Here is a 14,467-nt window from a genome sequence, read left to right as displayed (position 1 = left end):
TGCAATTTAGAGGCCTCATTGGATAATTAACTCATGACCCCAGTTCTGTAGATAGCAATACTAGCCATTGTGCCAGCATGTTTAATGTGAACATTTTAAAATTTTATCAAATTTTTCTTTACAATACAGGGTGATTCAAAAGTTGCAGGAAATGTGAAAACTGAATACTCTAGTAAGGTATGGATGAGGTGGGCTATCTTTTAGTGTATGTACCGAACATGGGCGCCATCTTGAAATTGGCCATCTTGAATCTAAGTCCGTTTTTTCAAATGGTAAGGGGGTTGTGTAACATGTCTAACATCAGAATTAGCTGCAAACAGATTTGAAATAGTAGTTATGGTTCAAAAGTTACAAAAAGTGCTACTGACGAGACAACCTCAGCAATGGTTTTGGCTCCTTACGAAGGATGCCAAAACCATTGTTGAGGTTGTCTCGTCAGTAGCACTTTTTAGATGACCACTCCGTGACTTGTCAGCCAGTGTCTCAGTTTCTCACAATTTGGGAATTAGGAACCGGACAGTGTTATATGAAATTGGAGGTTTTTCTGGGTGCCGGTTGTTAAAATCTGCAGCTATGACACGGAAACTTTGTTCTCCAGAGATCAAAATGACCTTAGTTCTCTCTTTGTTAAAGACATCTTCAGATACCTGCAACAACAACAAAAAAAAACAAGTGTAGTAACTTTTGAAACAGATTTGCTATTTCAAATCTGTTTGCAGCATTAAAACTTTCCAGCAAATTCTGACGCTGTTTGACATGTTACACAACCCCTTTTCCATTTGAAAAAAAACTTCGATTCAAGATGGCCAATTTCAAGATGGTGCCCATGTTCGGTACATACACTAAAAGATACCCATACCTTACTGGAGTATTCAGTTTTCCCATTTCCTGCACATTTTTTTTAAACAAAAGGGTGAACTGCAACTTTTGAATCACCCGGTATAATGTCCATAACATAGAAAAATATTTATGCTAATATGTTCACAAATCCCTCTTTGATTTTAATAATTAAGAGTCATAAAATATAAAATGGGTAAAAGTTCAGAACATGGGGTACACTAACCAAACATACATAACCTAATAATATAACCTAACATTAGGCTTATAACCTAACATTAGGCTAAAACCAAGTAAATGCAGGCTTCACAGAACCTGTGTAATTTAAGAGTGTCTCAGTTTAAAGGGATAGTATGGTAAGCCTACCTAACCTATGTATACTTTTACCAAATACATGTATGTATATGAACAACTAAATCGATGGTAACCGTTAGTGTACACCATGTTCTGAACTATAGCCAATAAAAAGGACTGGGTAGAATAAGAAACATTGAGTTATGCCCATTTAATAATCACATTTTAAAATGCAAAACTTGATTTTGAGCCTGGTAATGAAGAGAGGAAAATCCATGTAGTCTGGAAGTGGCTGTGCGTTCCCTAACATGTACTGTATCAACTTTATCATCTAAGGGACGCGAACGATACAAAAGAGTGGATTACACCATTATATCCCAATCGCCCAGTGACATAGTCTTTTCAAACTAAAATCCCATTGACAACAGCAAGAACTAGCCTAATGAATAAGATGAATGATTCTAAGCTTGCATAAACTTACAGTGAGCAGCTTAAATCAACCACTATTTTACTGTAAAATCTTCAAAGCAGAAACCCCCAAACATTTAAAATATGTTTGAATGTGAGGATCAATGACCTACCAGCTAAGGGTTCACCAATCACACTGAGGTTTTGCAGACATTTGAGCTTGGCAAAGTCCATCTTTCGTTGTGCAGAGAAGAGCTTGTCACATTGCAGGCAGCAGAGAGAAGGCCGAATACAGCATCTGCATCATGGCGTCCACTGAAGAATTTAATCCAGACCCCAGGTAGAGTTACCTCTGTACCTGTTTAGTATAGGGAGACACACTCCTACAATCAATAGCCAAAATAGCGTTTGTTATTATCAGTTTCTTTTGTGTAGGCTTACCATACTATCCCTTTAAACCGGGACACTAATGAACTACACAGGTTCTGGGCTGGCTGACTTCAAGCCTGCCTTCCACTTGGTTTTAATTAGCAACAGAATCTGTGTAATCCATGAGCATCCTAGTTTAAAGGGATAGTATGGTAAACCTACTTTTGTGCCATCTGCACATTACACCAATGAATCACCAGAGAAATGTTGATGTGTGTTTGTAAATCCTTAATCATGACATACACATGGAGGAAATTTAGAATTTGACTGTAGTATATACAATGTTAACACAGTGTGTGTGTGTGTGTGTGTGTGTGTGTGTGTGTGTGTGTGTATCATACTTGCCTACCTGACCCTCTCCATGATGGTGAAAATGCTCTGTTCCTGGACTTTCCTGGTAATGTATGATTGCCATCACCTGTGGTGAGCTAGGTAATTGTTAAGAAAGGTGTTTCACCACAGGTGATGGCAATCATACATTACCAGGAACAGAGCATTTTCTCCCTCATGGAGTGGGTCAGGTAGGCAAGTATGACACACACACACACAAAAAAAAAAAAAAATAAGTGCCATTTCCCTGCATTGGTTATATGGCACAATGATCCCTATGGCTACATGCATTTTAAATAAAGTTTCTCGTGGCCACTTACAGTATATGGAACTTCTTGTAAAGCACAATACACAAACAAATTCTGCAAAATATAAGAGTCTTTTCTTCAACTAGTAAATATTACTAACTTTGGGGCTCATTTACATTTGGATGTAAGTCATTTTTATGACACGCCTCTCAGATGTAGCGGTACATGCCTGCGCTGATAGGTGTTACTTTCATAATCTCCCTGAAATGCTTGTTCAAAAGTAGGCAAGTATGATATATATATATATATATATATATATATATATATATACACATACATACACGTTTAAACTTAATGGACCTGTACAATATAGGATCAGGGGGCATTGTAGTGTGGAACAAGTTGCCATTCTGAGATTCTATTAGGATACAGTAGGGCAGCGCACATTTGAAGGCTTCATTTTGTGTCACTGCTCGCCCTCAGCTTCTCCTACTCATGTGCATAAAATGAATGCTCATCCAGATGGCTGTGTGCACTCCTTGTGATCTAACAGCTCAGCCTATTCTTCCATTTAGACCTCATTAAATTTAACCTCACCTGGTTTAACCTCACCTGGTTTAACCTCAACTGGTTTCTGTCCAAGAGCTCTTCATGTGTCCCTCATAAAGTTATAAATTAACTATCAAAGGGAAGTCCCATCCTGGCAGCTTATATTTCAATTGTCATATGGTGCTTTTTGTAAAACGAAAGACATTGCTGTATTTGCTGAAACTGCAGCGAATCGCCTCTTCTAAGACTGGAATATGGACGTACTTACCAGTCTGCTGCACTATCAGGAGCCACTGATAATACTGTTTAGCATCATCTTTGTGTTGCTATTAACAGAAAAACCTGTACATTATATTGTGTAGTAGAGAAGATAACTTGCATTTTGTATACTATGCATAATAAAGTCATCTTGTAAATTCTACAGTAATTTAATGTGCATTAGAAAAAGATGATTTATTGATTCCAATGGTCAAGCATATGAATGTATTAAAGAGGAACGAACATAACACATTGATGAGCATCAGATATTAGATAATATATTGCAAGATAATAAAATAAATGTAACTTTATTATGACTGGCATATATCATATTTAGACATAGTTGGTGGTAGCTGCAACACAATTAGCAGGGGTCGGATTTAGGGGTCAGGGTGCCCCTAGGCACAACAGTAACGGCTGCCCCCCTATGCCATTTTTCATTGTTTGGTTACAAGCTCTCATTTGATAATTATGAGTTTAATATAATAATAAATGAACTATGACAATTTTTATTTTTAATTATGTATTCATATTTACTAAGTAGAACAGCTTACAAAGACAGTCTGCTCATGTCCTACCAGTTTATACAACACTCAAGATAGCATACAGTAAGGTACTGTGGAAATATTTTGTAGTTACTGGTAAATTTTGGACTGAAAGTACTAAAACAATAATCCAAGTGCCGCCCCAACAAGTGGCATGTGCCTTCATTATTGAAACCATTAGGCACATAATCTCTAGTGTAATAGAAAATTCTGAAGCATCCTTTCACAAAGCAGATTTAGGGGGTCATTCTGACCCGTTCAATCGCTGCATTTTAATGCAGCCGAGCGAACGGGTCCCTACTGCGTATGCGCCAGCGCCGTAGCGCACCAGCGCATGCCAGCCGGCCGGCTGATTGACAGGCAAAGGCGGACGCTGGGCGGGAGGGGGTGGAACAGCGGTGTTTGGCCGCCATTTCATGGGCGCAGTCCAGCCAACGCAGGCGTGGCCGGGCCAAACAGGGGGCAGGCCGCAGCTGCTGCGTGACATCACACGCAGCCGCTGCTGGCCGGGGAGCGATGAGTATCTCACAGCCAGCACGCTAAAGCTGCGCTGGTCGGGAGCTACTCTTGAAGTGCAAAGGCATCCTCGCTGTGCAATGCCTTTGCACTTCTGCGGGGGGGGGGGGGGGACGGCACTGACATGCTACGATCAACTCGGATTGACCCACTTAGTGCTCTTGCTTGAAAGAAATTTAAAAATTCTACACAATATGTTTTATCTGCTCCCCTTGCTTTAATTATCTGATTAAAAACAACAGATTAACATAATGCACTGTGCAGAGATAGTGCCACGTCCCAGTGTTTGATGTGACTTGGCACACTGGTTATCTATGTCATTATTGTACATGTAATTTTATAATACTGCCTCATATATAAATATCTGCTGTTTGCCATAAAATAAAATCCTGCCCTTACATGACTATCAGACTCCGCCAGTGACCATTAATTGATGAATGTCACAACTGAGGGCTGGTGTTGATCTGAAACAGCCTCAGTTGTAAGGGCTGGTGTAAAGGTAAATCTGGGTGGCAGAATAGGACTCCTAGACATACAGATAACTTCTACCACCAATGCCCGAAAATGTGACCACGACAACAAAGATAAAATTAATGTTTGTTTATTGAACACAGTTCTGGTGGTACACCGGCAGTTGCAAAGATATGCTATTAGAAATGATTAAACGCAGTACATAGTTCCACAAGAAATAGCAGTTGTTAGTATTTCCTTAGGTGTGGTGTCCGCACAAGGCTAGCTTGGGAGATTAGGAGATGGAAAGTCCTTTTACCAACACCTAGGTGCTGTACAGTAGATAAAAGCTGGAACTGGTCAGCAGATGTAGTACAGAGGCTGAACGTACTGCAGAATGAGTGACACTCGCAGACTGCCGGTTTTGCCAGATGGAATCAGTAACAAAGAACTGTGAATGAAGTGCGGATGGACCAGTGTTAGCAGAGGAGTTGAATGACACTGGTGATGCTAGAGTTCGATGAATCTGGAAAACAGATGACTTGAATATTGAAGATATCAGGAACACCGATGGCGGAGCACCGATGACAACAGCAAGCTGAACACCGCTGGAAGACCAATGCTGGAAGCTGGTGTTTTGGAGCACTGCCAATAGCAGAAGGCAATGAGGATACTATGGAGTCAGGCAGGCACCGCAGGGTGGTGATTGGTGCAGGTCTCTGAAGAACTGGAGACTCAGGAGCTGGAATACCTGGAACACCGTTAATAATCACAGAGAGCAGAGACAGGATACACTGGTAATGACAACCAAAGCACTGACAGCTTCCTGGTTTAGGATCAGTCCTTTTATACCCTCAGCAGTGCAGGGATTGGATCAGCAATCAGGCAGATATTCAGCGATGCTGTAGAGTGGTGGAAGTAGTATCATGTGATCAGAATCAACATGGCTGCGCCCATACTAGTCTTTGGAGGGAAACAGTGAACCCAATCTGCATAGCAAACTTCACAGAGTCGGCGGCAGAGGCCACAGCTGGCGGGAAGCGCCGCACAGACCTGTTAGTGCTTTGAACTGTAATTATAGCAGCAAAGGCCGCAGCTGACAGGAGACACCACACAGATCCGTCCACACGCTGAGAGCGCAGCATTGGCGGTGGAGGCCGCAACTGACAGGAGACGCTATGCAGAGCCATCCAAGTGCTGAGAGTGCAGTAATGGCGGCGGAGGCCGCGATGAGCTAGAAACGCCATTCCACTTAAGAGTTCCTTGTGGCAGCACCTGCAGACTTTCAGAGAGGAGATATGAAGTAAGGATGTTTAGCAACATGATTGAGACCCGGCCCTAGAAAGCTGAGCCAGCCTCAGGAGACACCTGAAAGTTAAAAAATGATGTCCAGTAACCCGGATCGTGACAATGAAATGGTGACAAAAACTTCCTAATATTTTAAAATCTTTTTCAAGGACACTGTAGAGCAATTTTTATGCACTTCTACTGACACAGTAACCCCCACTATAACATGTCACACACTCCGCTGACACAGTAACCTCCACTATAACGTGTTACACTTTCCGCTGACACAGTAACCCCCACTATAACGTATTACACACTCCGCTGACACAGTAACCCCCACTGTAACATGTAACACACTCCGCTGACACAGTAACCCTGACTATAACATGTTACACACTCCGCTGACACAGTAACCCCCACTATAACATGTCACACACTCCGCTGACACAGTAACCCCGACTATAATATGTTACACACTCCGCTGATACAGTAACCCTGACTGTAACATGTTACACACTCCGCTGACACAGTAACCCCGACTATAACATGTCACACACTCTGCTAACACAGTAATCACCACTATAACATGTTACACACTTCGTTGACACAGTAACCCCCACTATAACATGTTACACACTCTGCTGACACAGTAACCCCCACTATAACATGTTACACACTCCGCTGACACAGTAACCCTGACTATAATATGTTACACACTCCGCTGACACAGTAACCCCGACTATAACATGTTACACACTCCGCTGACACAGTAACCCCCACTGTAACATGTTACACACTCCGCTGACACAGTAACACCCACTATAACATGTTACACACTCCACTGACACAGTAAACCCCACTATAACATGTCACACACTCCGCTGACACAGTAACCCCCACTACAACATGTCACACACTCTGCTGACACAGTAATCCCCACTATAACATGTTACACACTTCGCTGACACAGTAACCCCCATTATAACATGTTACACACTCTGCAGACACAGTAACCCCCACTATAACATGTTACACACTCCACTGACACAGTAAACCCCATTATAACAAGTCACACACTCCGCTGACACAGTAACCCCCACTACAACATGTCACACACTCTGCTGACACAGTAATCCCCACTATAACATGTTACACACTCCGCTGACACAGTAATCCCCACTATAACATGTTACACACTCCGCTGACACAGTAACCCCCACTGTAACATGTCACACACTCTGATGACACAGTAACCCCCACTATAACATGTTACACACTCCACTGACACAGTAACCTCCACTATAACATGTTACACACTCCGCTGACACAGTAACTAGCACTATAACATGTTACACACTCCTCTGACACAGTAACTCGCACTGTAACATGTTACACACTCCGCTGACACAGTAATCCCAACTATAACATGTCACACACTCCGCTGACACAGTAACCCCCACTATAACATGTCACACACTCCGCTGACACAGTAACCCTTACTATAACATGTTACACACTCCTCTGACACAGTAACTCGCACTATAACATGTTACACACTCCGCTGACACAGTAACCCCCACTGTAACAGGTTACACACTCTGCTGGCACAGTAATCCCCACTATAATATGTCACGCACTCCGCTGACATAGTAACCCCCACTATAACATGTTATGCACTCCGCTAGCACAGCAATCCCCACTATAACATGTTACAAACTTTGCTGACACAGTAATCTCCACTATAATATGTCACGCACTCCGCTGACACAGTATTCCCCACTATAACATGTCACGCACTTCGCTGACACAGTAACCCCCACTATAACATGTCATGCACTTCGCTGACACAGTAATCCCCACTATAACATGTTACGCACTCCAATGAAACAGTAAGCCCCACTGTAACATGTTACGCACTCCAATGAAACAGTAAGCCCCACTATAACATGTTACGCACTCTGCTGACAAAGTAATCCCCACTATAACATGTCACACACTCTGCTGACAAAGTAATCCCCACTATAACATGTTATGCACTCCTCTGACAGTAATTCCCACTATAACGTATGAACTCAAACGTGTAATGTATGTAATGTATGCTACATTTTTCCGCCTTCTTATGCTATGTATTCCCCCTTCATGTTGCTGCTTGGCGATGCATTGTACCACAAAGAATTCCTAGTGTACGCGAGTACACCTGGCCAATAAAGCTGATTCTGATTCTGAACATGTCACGCACTCTGCTGATACAGTATTCCCCACAATAACATGTCATGCACGCCGCTGACACAGTAATCCCCACTATAACATGTCATGCACGCCGCTGACACAGTAATCCCCACTATAACATGTCACGCACTCTGCTGACACAGTATTCCCCACTATAACATGTCATGCACGCCGCTGACACAGTAAACCTCACTATAACATGTCACGCACACCGCTGACACAGTATTCCCCACTATAACATGTCACGCACTTCGCTGACACAGTAACCCCCACTATAACATGTCATGCACTTCGCTGACACAGTAATCCCCACTATAACATGTTACGCACTCCAATGAAACAGTAAGCCCCACTGTAACATGTTACGCACTCCAATGAAACAGTAAGCCCCACTATAACATGTTACGCACTCTGCTGACAAAGTAATCCCCACTATAACATGTCACACACTCTGCTGACAAAGTAATCCCCACTATAACATGTTATGCACTCCACTGACAGTAATTCCCACTATAACGTATGAACTCAAACGTGTAATGTATGTAATGTATGCTACATTTTTCCGCCTTCTTATGCTATGTATTCCCCCTTCATGTTGCTGCTTGGCGATGCATTGTACCACAAAGAATTCCTAGTGTACGCGAGTACACCTGGCCAATAAAGCTGATTCTGATTCTGAACATGTCACGCACTCTGCTGATACAGTATTCCCTACAATAACATGTCATGCACGCCGCTGACACAGTAATCCCCACTATAACATGTCATGCACGCCGCTGACACAGTAATCCCCACTATAACATGTCACGCACTCTGCTGACACAGTATTCCCCACTATAACATGTCATGCACGCCGCTGACACAGTAAACCTCACTATAACATGTCACGCACACCGCTGACACAGTATTCCCCACTATAACATGTCATGCACACCGTGACACAGTAATCCCCACTATAACATGTCATGCACGCCGCTGACACAGTAATCCCCACTATAACATGTCACGCACACCGCTGACACAGTAATCCCCACTATAACATGTCACGCACTCCGCTGACACAGTAATCCCCACTATAACATGTCACGCATGCCGCTGACACAGTAATCCCCACTATAACATGTCACGCACTCCGCTGACACCGTATCCCCCACTATAACATGTTACACACTCTGCTGACACAGTAACCCCCACTATAACATGTTACACACTCCGCTGACACAGTAACCCCGACTATAATATGTTACACACTTCGCTGACACAGTAACCCCCACTATAACATGTTACACACTCTGCTGACACAGTAACCCCCACTATAACATGTTACACACTCAGCTGACACAGTAACCCCGACTATAATATGTTACACACTCCGCTGACACAGTAACCCCGACTATAACATGTTACACACTCCGCTGACACAGTAACCCCCACTGTAACATGTTACACACTCCGCTGACACAGTAACACCCACTATAACATGTTACACACTCCACTGACACAGTAACCCCCACTACAACATGTCACACACTCTGCTGACACAGTAATCCCCACTATAACATGTTACACACTTCGCTGACACAGTAACCCCCATTATAACATGTTACACACTCTGCAGACACAGTAACCCCCACTATAACATGTTACACACTCCACTGACACAGTAAACCCCATTATAACAAGTCACACACTCCGCTGACACAGTAACCCCCACTACAACATGTCACACACTCTGCTGACACAGTAATCCCCACTATAACATGTTACACACTCCGCTGACACAGTAATCCCCACTATAACATATTACACACTCCGCTGACACAGTAACCCCCACTGTAACATGTTACACACTCCGCTGACACAGTAACCCCCACTACAACATGTCACACACTCTGATGACACAGTAACCCCCACTATAACATGTTACACACTCCACTGACACAGTAACCTCCACTATAACATGTTACACACTCCGCTGACACAGTAACTAGCACTATAACATGTTACACACTCCTCTGACACAGTAACTCGCACTGTAACATGTTACACACTCCACCGACACAGTAACCCCAACTATAACATGTCACACACTCCGCTGACACAGTAACCCCCACTATAACATGTCACACACTCCGCTGACACAGTAACCCTCACTATAACATGTTACACACTCCTCTGACACAGTAACTCGCACTATAACATGTTACACACTCCGCTGACACAGTAACCCCCACTGTAACAGGTTACACACTCTGCTGGCACAGTAATCCCCACTATAATATGTCACGCACTCCGCTGACATAGTAACCCCCACTATGACATGTTATGCACTCCGCTAGCACAGCAATCCCCACTATAACATGTTACAAACTTTGCTGACACAGTAATCTCCACTATAATATGTCACGCACTCCGCTGACACAGTATTCCCCACTATAACATGTCACGCACTTCGCTGACACAGTAACCCCCACTATAACATGTCATGCACTTCGCTGACACAGTAATCCCCACTATAACATGTTACGCACTCCAATGAAACAGTAAGCCCCACTGTAACATGTTACGCACTCCAATGAAACAGTAAGCCCCACTATAACATGTTACGCACTCTGCTAACAAAGTAATCCCCACTATAACATGTCACACACTCTGCTGACAAAGTAATCCCCACTATAACATGTTATGCACTCCACTGACAGTAATTCCCACTATAACGTATGAACTCAAACGTGTAATGTATGTAATGTATGCTACATTTTTCCGCCTTCTTATGCTATGTATTCCCCCTTCATGTTGCTGCTTGGCGATGCATTGTACCACAAAGAATTCCTAGTGTACGCGAGTACACCAGGCCAATAAAGCTGATTCTGATTCTGAACATGTCACGCACTCTGCTGATACAGTATTCCCCACAATAACATGTCATGCACGCCGCTGACACAGTAATCCCCACTATAACATGTCATGCACGCCGCTGACACAGTAATCCCCACTATAACATGTCACGCACTCTGCTGACACAGTATTCCCCACTATAACATGTCATGCACGCCGCTGACACAGTAAACTTCACTATAACATGTCACGCACACCGCTGACACAGTATTCCCCACTATAACATGTCACGCACTTCGCTGACACAGTAACCCCCACTATAACATGTCATGCACTTCGCTGACACAGTAATCCCCACTATAACATGTTACGCACTCCAATGAAACAGTAAGCCCCACTGTAACATGTTACGCACTCCAATGAAACAGTAAGCCCCACTATAACATGTTACGCACTCTGCTGACAAAGTAATCCCCACTATAACATGTCACACACTCTGCTGACAAAGTAATCCCCACTATAACATGTTATGCACTCCACTGACAGTAATTCCCACTATAACGTATGAACTCAAACGTGTAATGTATGTAATGTATGCTACATTTTTCCACCTTCTTATGCTATGTATTCCCCCTTCGTGTTGCTGCTTGGCGATGCATTGTACCACAAAGAATTCCTAGTGTACGCGAGTACACCTGGCCAATAAAGCTGATTCTGATTCTGAACATGTCACGCACTCTGCTGATACAGTATTCCCCACAATAACATGTCATGCACGCCGCTGACACAGTAATCCCCACTATAACATGTCATGCACGCCGCTGACACAGTAATCCCCACTATAACATGTCACGCACTCTGCTGACACAGTATTCCCCACTATAACATGTCATGCACGCCGCTGACACAGTAAACCTCACTATAACATGTCACGCACACCGCTGACACAGTATTCCCCACTATAACATGTCATGCACACCGCTGACACAGTAATCCCCACTATAACATGTCATGCACGCCGCTGACACAGTAATCCCCACTATAACATGTCACGCACACCGCTGACACAGTAATCCCCACTATAATATGTCATGCACGCAGCTGACACAGTATTCCCCACTATAACATGTCATGCACGCCGCTGACACAGTATTCCCCACTATAACATGTCACGCACTCCGCTGACACAGTATTCCCCACTATAACATGTCATGCACGCCGCTGACACAGTAATCCCCACTATAACATGTCACGCACTCCGCTGACACAGTATTCCCCACTATAACATGTCATGCACGCCGCTGACACAGTAATCCCCACTATAACATGTCACGCACTCCGCTGACACCGTATTCCCCACTATAACATGTCATGCACGCCGCTGACATAGTATTCCGCACTATAACATGTCATGCACGCCGCTGACACAGTAATCCCCACTATAACATGTCATGCACGCCGCTGACACAGTAATCCCCACTATAACATGTCATGCACGCCACTGACACAGTATTCCCCACAATAACATGTCATGCACGCCGCTGACACAGTATTCCCCACTATAACATGTCATGCACTTCGCTGACACAGTAACCCCCACTATAACATGTCATGCACTTCACTTACACAGTAACCCCCACTATAACATGTTACGCACTCCACTGAAACAATAAGCCCCACTATAACATGTTACGCACTCTGCTGACAAAGTTATCCCCACTATAACATGTCACACACTCTGCTGACAAAGTAATCCCCACTATAACATGTTATACACTCCGCTGATAGTAATTCCCACTATAACGTATGAACTCAAATGTGTAATGTATGTAATGTATGCTACATTTTTCCGCCTTCTTATGCTATGTATTCCCCCTTCATGTTGCTGCTTGGCGATGCACTGTACCACAAAGAATTCCTAGTGTACGTGAGTACACCTGGCCAATAAAGCTGATTCTGATTATGAACATGTCATGCACGCCGCTGACACAGTAATCCCCACTATAACATGTCATGCACGCCGCTGACACAGTAATCCCCACTATAACATGTCACGCACTCCGCTGACACAGTATTCCCCACTATAACATGTCATGCACGCCGCTGACACAGTAATCCCCACTATAACATGTCACGCACTCCGCTGACACAGTATTCCCCACTATAACATGTCATGCATGCCGCTGACACAGTATTCCCCACTATAACATGTCATGCACGCCGCTGACACAGTAATCCCCACTATAACATGTCATGCACGCCGCTGACACAGTTATCCCCACTATAACATGTCATGCACGCCGCTGACACAGTAATCCCCACTATAACATGTCATGCACGCCGCTGACACAGTAATCCCCACTATAACATGTCATGCACGCCGCTGACACAGTAATCCCCACTATAACTTGTCACGCACTCCGCTGACACAGTATTCCCCACTATAACATGTCATGCACGCCGCTGACACAGTAATCCCCACTATAACTTGTCACGCACTCCGCTGACACAGTATTCCCCACTATAACATGTCACGCACTCCGCTGACACAGTATTCCCCACTATAACATGTCATGCACGCCGCTGACACAGTAATCCCCACTATAACATGTCATGCACGCCGCTGACACAGTAATCCCCACTATAACATGTCATGCACGCCGCTGACACAGTATTCCCCACTATAACATGTCATGCACTTCGCTGACACAGTAACCCCCACTATAACATGTCATGCACTTCACTTACACAGTAACCCCCACTATAACATGTCATGCACTTCGCTGACACAGTAATCCCCACTATAACATGTTACGCACTCCACTGAAACAGTAAGCCCCACTATAACATGTTACGCACTCTGCTGACAAAGTTATCCCCACTATAACATGTCACACACTCTGCTGACAAAGTAATCCCCACTATAACATGTTATACACTCCGCTGATAGTAATTCCCACTATAACGTATGAACTCAAATGTGTAATGTATGTAATGTATGCTACATTTTTCCGCCTTCTTATGCTATGTATTCCCCCTTCATGTTGCTGCTTGGCGATGCACTGTACCACAAAGAATTCCTAGTGTACGTGAGTACACCTGGCCAATAAAGCTGATTCTGATTATGAACATGTCATGCACGCCGCTGACACAGTAATCCCCACTATAACATGTCATGCACGCCGCTGACACAGTAATCCCCACTATAACTTGTCACGCACTCCGCTGACACAGTATTCCCCACTATAA

The 14,467-nt window shown here is 43.8% G+C and overlaps 1 protein-coding gene and 1 long non-coding RNA gene across 2 annotated transcripts in view; one reads left to right on the top strand and one right to left on the bottom strand.

Moving 5' to 3' along the window:
- Positions 1–413: 413 nt before the first annotated feature.
- Positions 414–2,364, bottom strand: LOC134909534 (uncharacterized). The gene is made up of 3 exons (XR_010175958.1): positions 2,318–2,364; positions 1,713–1,897; positions 414–647 (listed from the first exon to the last, which is right to left on the bottom strand). It is a non-coding gene; the product is annotated as an uncharacterized LOC134909534 (long non-coding RNA).
- Positions 1,760–14,467, top strand: part of SLC51A (solute carrier family 51 member A) — a 37,866-nt gene continuing 25,158 nt past the window's right edge. Inside the window, exon 1 of the mRNA XM_063916511.1 lies at positions 1,760–1,879. Within this exon, the coding sequence (XP_063772581.1) occupies positions 1,845–1,879 (35 nt within the window). The 5' untranslated portion in view covers positions 1,760–1,844. The remainder of the gene's footprint in view (positions 1,880–14,467) is intronic.

The sequence above is a fragment of the Pseudophryne corroboree genome, chromosome 4 (assembly GCF_028390025.1).
Source record: "Pseudophryne corroboree isolate aPseCor3 chromosome 4, aPseCor3.hap2, whole genome shotgun sequence".
Taxonomy (NCBI): Eukaryota; Metazoa; Chordata; class Amphibia; order Anura; family Myobatrachidae; genus Pseudophryne; species Pseudophryne corroboree.
This window is presented reverse-complemented; position numbering and strand designations above follow the sequence as displayed.